This window comes from Odocoileus virginianus, chromosome 6 (genome assembly GCF_023699985.2).
Source record: "Odocoileus virginianus isolate 20LAN1187 ecotype Illinois chromosome 6, Ovbor_1.2, whole genome shotgun sequence".
NCBI classification, from domain to species: domain Eukaryota; kingdom Metazoa; phylum Chordata; class Mammalia; order Artiodactyla; family Cervidae; genus Odocoileus; species Odocoileus virginianus.
Genome location: NC_069679.1, coordinates 64275719 through 64281718, shown reverse-complemented (window position 1 = coordinate 64281718; position 6000 = coordinate 64275719). Strand labels below are relative to the sequence as shown.

At 56.8% G+C, this 6000-nt stretch overlaps 1 protein-coding gene across 4 annotated transcripts in view; it reads right to left on the bottom strand.

Annotated features, from left to right (window-relative positions):
- Positions 1-1186: 1186 nt before the first annotated feature.
- PLEKHG3 (pleckstrin homology and RhoGEF domain containing G3) overlaps positions 1187-6000 on the bottom strand; it is a 43020-nt gene continuing 38206 nt past the window's right edge. For all 4 annotated transcript variants that reach the window (XM_020879185.2, XM_070469484.1, XM_020879186.2 and 1 more), the window contains 2 exons: positions 2850-4233; positions 1187-2437 (listed from right to left, as the gene is read on the bottom strand). In XM_020879185.2, coding sequence (XP_020734844.2) covers positions 1707-2437; positions 2850-4233 — 2115 coding nt within the window. In that variant the 3' untranslated portion in view covers positions 1187-1706. The remainder of the gene's footprint in view (positions 2438-2849; positions 4234-6000) is intronic.

The window sequence follows — 6000 nt, the reverse complement described above, 5'->3', positions numbered from 1 at the left end:
GTTCATTACTACCCCCTCCCCCAAGCCTTACCCCTTTAAGAGTCTGAGTCAGAGTTTGAGAAGCAACAACTCATCCATCCCCTTCAATTTATAGAGGAGGAAAAAGCAAGAGTTTAGGTGACCCAGCCAGTTACGTGCAGGGCTGGGTCTCCTGACTCTCATTCCAGTGTGTGACTTTTCGTTATAATCAGACTTGCCTGGTAGGAACCAGCACGCTCCTCAGCAACTGCGCAAGTGGCCACAGACCATTCCAGGCAGCTGGTAGAACATGGGCCAGACCGGCTCGGCTTCTGCCCAGGGAAGGCCTCCTCTTGCCTCTGATACTTCCTTGACCTCATTAGACTCAGCAGACTCATCTTTAGGCTGAGTCTATCCTCCTAGGTCAGAAGACATGCAAGACAGCTATGCCAAGGGGCCCTGCAGCCCCAGTTCTCCCAGGCTCCAGCCAGACAGGGTGAAACAAGGCTGGTCCACCAAAGGAAAGGGGCAGAACACCCAGTTAGAAATAGGGAGGCATTCCTACCCCTTGGGAATCAAAGACACTTTTGTGAATGAGATGAAGAATGAGGCTCCATCTCAGAAAACATGCACTTGTACCCCTCACCTGATACTGCAAGCCACCTAAGATATTCCTAGGCTCCAAGTTTAGAATCCTCACCCTCTAGGATGCACTCTCTTGGGAACCAAAGAGGGAGAGAATAAAAGGCACCAGTCACGGAAATATCTGCCTATTAGAAAAACATCCCACCCTCCACCTTACCCCTTTCAATCCAACTTTGCCTCTTGGGAAAAAGAGCTAAAGGCTGGCATGGTACCCCCTGACCTTACCCTAGACAGGACGCCAGGCTATGGGTAGACAGAAGCCCACAGGAGTAGAAATAACAGAGAACAAGTCCCCTCCTGTACATTCTGCTGCCCCAGCCTCCCCCACCAGCACCTGGGTCTTGTGGTTTGTGAGCATGGCTGCATATAAGTGCATGTGAAAGTAAAAAGCCGAAGTCCCGCCTTCCCCTAAGACAGCTCTAGGCACAATCGACCCTTCCCAACCCAATCAGACCCCAATAAGGAGACCACACACCGGTTGGTTGGTCAGCAGTGGTTATTACACCATTGGCAAATAATGAAATGTGTGTACATTAGCGACAACCACAGGGCCAGCAAGACAACACACAAAAGTACCTGAATAGAGTCCATGACATTTTTCCTGGGAGGGGAGAAGCCACACACATACACACACACACGCATACACGCACGTGCGCACGAGAACACTAACATACCACAGGATGGAAAGCAATAAATTATGGGCCACGTGCCTGCCTGGATCCTAAGAAAAGGCACAGTTAAAGAGCAAAGCCTCCCCAGACCAGCTTCCTATGTGTCCCCTGGGTGGGCCCTGGGTCTGGCAGTGGCCAAGCAACGCTGGAGGCCTGAGCTGGCTTGCTCTCCCTGGGAAGAGATGAGTTTAAATATCTGGCTTCTTACCAGAACTATATACAAGGAAAGTGGCCACACAGGCCTCACAGGGGAAAGGGGCTCGTATGGGCCTATGTCAAGTTGCCGGGAAGTCCCGGTCCACGACAGGTGCTCTCCCGGGGCGGCCTTTCTGAGGGTCGGGAAGGGGGTGAAGTGAGCAAGGTGAGCCCAGCTATGGGCGCGGGTTCCTCCCTGCCCCTCAGCCCGGCGGGTCCCTACCCCAGGACGCAGAGTCAACCTATGGAGTTCAAGGCCTGGAATTTCTCCCTCAGGTTCCGCACTCTGCCCTGCTGGCTTTGGTCCGCTGGATCCCTGGGACCCTCTTCCTTAGGCCGATACTCTGCAGACTCCTGCAACTCCTGGTCCTTCCCCGTCTGGGCAGCTGCAGAGCTCGGTCCCTGCCCGCTGGCTGCCTCCAGCCCCGCGGCAGGGCCCGGCAGGGGCCCCTTCTCCATGATGATCATCCGCCGGTTGTCCTCCAGCGTGAGGTCTGCGGTGACATGCAGGGCCTCCCCTCTGACAGGCTCACTTGGGGGCGACTCCCCCAGAGGCTGGGGCTGGGCCGCCTCTGGGCTCACCGGGGCCCTCCTGGCCTTGAGGCTGCCACAGCGGCCCAACCTGCCAGAGGGAGCCAGCTGCGGCTCCCTCATGTTCTCCGGCAGCGAGCGGCTCCGGTTGACTGGCACTTTGCTGGGCCAGCCACCCTTGGTCTGGAGTGCCTCGTCCCGGGAGGCGTACTTGGAGCAGAGCTCTCGGACATCAGGCCAGTTGAAGGTCTCAGTGTCGAAGGGGCTTCGGGGGCCGTGCCAGGCCCCCGGTGGGGTGGTCCTTGGACTGGTGGCCGAGGAGCTGAAGGAGATATGCCGTGGCGACATCTCCGTGGAAGAGCCAGGCCTGGGCGGGCTGCGCTCCTGGACCGCAGGCTGCTCGTGGTTGGAGAGAGACGGCCCCGGCTTGCTCACACCTGTGGGGAGAGAGCGAGCCGCCTGAATCCCGGAGTGAAAGGACGTGAGGACTCTCTGAACTAGCTCCGGCAGCTCCCCTTCTGGGCAAGGGTGGCTGCTGGGGTTTTGGGTGTGATGGGAGGCAAATCCCCTTCACCATCCGCAGCCCCGGTATCAAAGGGAAGATGAGAAGAAAGAAGAAAAGGTGGGGAACAGGAGTCAGGAATCAAAAGGAGACAAGAGCTTCTGCTCTCCTGGAAAAGAGAGGCCCATGGCCCCATGCCCTTGGGCTTTAGAACAGCTCCAGGGCTCACCTCAGCCCTCTTTCTGGTAGAGGTTCTTTAGGGGGTCACTTCCCCAGAAGACAACTGGCTCCTAAAAGGTCCTCCCGACTCAGGCTTGCAGGAAGGGCCCCCTGCCCCCCCGTCGTACCTGTGCCACCGGATGGTGCTCCAACCTCCTCCTGCACCAGGGGGATGGTGGAAGCCTCCTTCTCCCACTGCAGCGGAGGCCTGGCCGTCACCGATCTGCTCTTGATCCGGAGGCTATACTGGCGAGCCAGCTGGTAGACCTTGTTCTTGACTCGCTCGCTCACGTGGCTATCCATCACGTGGGAGAGCTGCAGGATGTGGGGGTGCAGTGGGGTCACCAGCTTCCCCTGGGCGTCACTGCTCAGCTCCCTCACCAGCTCCTTCAGCTCCCGGGCCAGGTGGGTGGGGCTGCGGGGCTCGGTGGGGGAGGCGCTCTCTGGGGAGGCAGCCGCCGACTCCTCGGTGATGGCCGCCAGTTCGTGCTCCTCCAGGATAAACAGGGGCTCGTGCAGGTCAAAGCCGTTGGCCTGGCCTTGGCCCGGCCCCTTCGGAGGGCTGACCTTGGGAGACTCCATTCCTTCCCAGATCTTTACCATTTCCGAGGACGGGCGGAACTCAGCATCTGTGATAGGAGCTGGGTCCCCAGCGCCAGCCTGGCCTGGTTCTGGGCAGTCAAAGAGGGCTGCCCGAGAGCCCACCTGTCTCTTATGCCCCAGGGGAGCCTGTGGCTCCGGGTCTGGCTTGCGAAGGCTATTGATTCTGGAGACCGAGTTTCTCACGAGCCCTTTGGGGATGAAGGAGAGGCTCTCCCGGCGCCGGACGCTAAAGCCTGCATCTTGGTGCTCTGCATTTTCGTAGTACCTCTTGATTCTGTCCAGCAACTGCCGGTCTTGGGAGGAAAGTTTCGATTCCTTCGGGCAGGAAGACCTGTCTGGCTCCGCTGGGCAGCCTGGGCCCGGGGCCTCCATCCCATTGACAGAAGGTTCGCTCTCTGCGGCCATCCCCACACTGAGGTCCGCTTCTGGAAGGAGCTGAGAGCCCAGGGAGTCTGTGGTGCTGCCCCGCAGGGCTGGGCCCTTCTCACCATCCTCTAGACTGACCATACTGTTGCTCCGGCTGGTCAGCCTTGGGGTCCCGAAGCCACTGGACTTTCCATCCTCCAGGGCCAGGCTGCTCCACCGAGAGACACTGCTGACGAACAGCTCGGCAATGACGCTGGCCTGGTCCAGCACGGAGGGAGGCAGGAGGCTCTCAGGCTCGTGGGGGGCCCCCACCTCCTCCTCCTCGTCCTCGCTGCTCAGGGCCTTAGGGTCCTCGGTGCTCTCCGCCACCAGGAACTCTGCCATGTCATCGGGGGGTTCCAGCCCGAGCAGCAGCTGGTGGGGGTCAAGTTGCATTTCGAGGACCTCGGGGGCCTCTGTGTCTGAGGGCATCTCTTCGGTGCTGGGACCTTCCACAGCAGCAAACACCTCCTGTTCGGTCCCAGACTCGGTGTCTGGCTCAACCTGAGACAGCACAAAGGGCTCGCATGAGACAAAAACCTCCCTCATGGGAGCCGTGGAATGTGGGGACACCGTGGCCTGCTCAATGCCTAGTGAGAAGGGGCTGTAGTTTAGGAAGGCAGGCAATCAGACTGAACAGCACTCAAAGTGAGGCAGCAAGAAGATGGCCCTCAGTCACCCTGCAGCTGGGGTACTGGGCCCATGTCCTCAAAGCCAAGGAGAATTCTAGGAATGCAGAGTGGCAGCACCTCTCAGCCTCCCTGAGTGGCACAGGGTCAGGATGAGAACATGCGATATGGGGTCAGAGCCACGGCCCCAGGACTCCCCTTCCTCAAGCCCTAGTAGCTCCCCACAGGGAGGCTGTTCTGGGTTGAAACTTAAGCCTGAATGACTCCCCTGAAGGGCCAGGGTCTCCTGTGTGGGTCAGGATCCAGAGGGCAATAGGATCATGTGCTGAAATTCTATCAGAGGGTAAAGATGGAGATGCGGTTCCTACCAGGCAGCCGTCGCCCTTGTGCCCGACTCTGGCTTTGCCCAGCAGATGGCAAAGGAGGAAGCAAGGTCAGCAACTCCCTTCTGACCACATCAAAGGTCATTTGAATTGTAAAATCAGCCAGTATAGGCAGCTTTCCAGAAGGGTCGTTAGGGAAAAGACAAGATAGTACTCTAAAATCTGAGGAACCAGAAGCTGATTCCAACCGTTCTAGTCTAGCATCTGCACAGCGGGACCCAGGAGCTAGGCCCACACTGTCCAACACATGACTGCCAGCCACTCGTGATTCCCGAGCGTCTGAAATGCGGCTAGTGCATGCTGCAAAAACTTCACACCGAAAAGTACAAAATACCTCATTAGTAGCTTTGATACTGACTATATATTGAAATGATAATAGTCTGGATATACTGGGTTAAATAATCCTTTACTGAGACTACTATAGAATATTCAAAATTACACATGAGGCTCACAATTCTCTTATCATTGACCAGCACCACTCTAAACCCTTTTCCAATGTCACCCAGCCTGTAAGTCTTGTCCTGGCTGTGAGGATCACCTTTGGAGGTCTAGATTTCTTGAAATTTTCCTTGTATCTCTGGGGAAGCAAAGGACTCCGTTGCATATAACCCACAGATAGCATTGGGCTGATGGTGGGGGTGGGAAGGAAAGAGTTCAGGCTACTGGGTCAGACCCAAGTCTAACCTGAGCTCTGCCCCTTAGAAGATGTGCAATGTCAGGCACGTCACCTAACCTCTCTGAGTCTCGATCTTCCTGGTAGAGCTGGTTCAAAAAACAGAAGGAAGAAACAGAACACCGGGCATATAGAAGCTGTCCAGTAGATTATCAACACCTTAGTCCTTTGCCAGCTGGGACAGGCATGATTTAAATATCTGGCATGCTGGCAGGGCAGGGCCTTATGCTCTCTGCAAGGAGGCCGAGCCAAGGGGACCTAAACTCTGGTCACTTCCAATAACTGTGTCCCTTGAAGAGACTGCATCTGCCCAGAGAAAGGGGTGCTGCCACCACTCAGCAGCTTCAGTTGTTTCCCACTCCACAACCCTATGGGCTGCAGCCCGCCAGGCTCCTCTGTCCATGGGATTCTCCTGGTAAGAACACTAGAGTAGGCTGCCATGCCTTTTCCTCCAGGGGATCTTCCTGATCCAGGAATCGAACCTGGATCTCCTGAATTGTAGGCAGGTTCTTTACCACGGAACCACCAGGGAAGCCTCTGGGTACTGTTTTCTAATTCAGAGTAAGAAGCTGCCTGTCACCAAGCC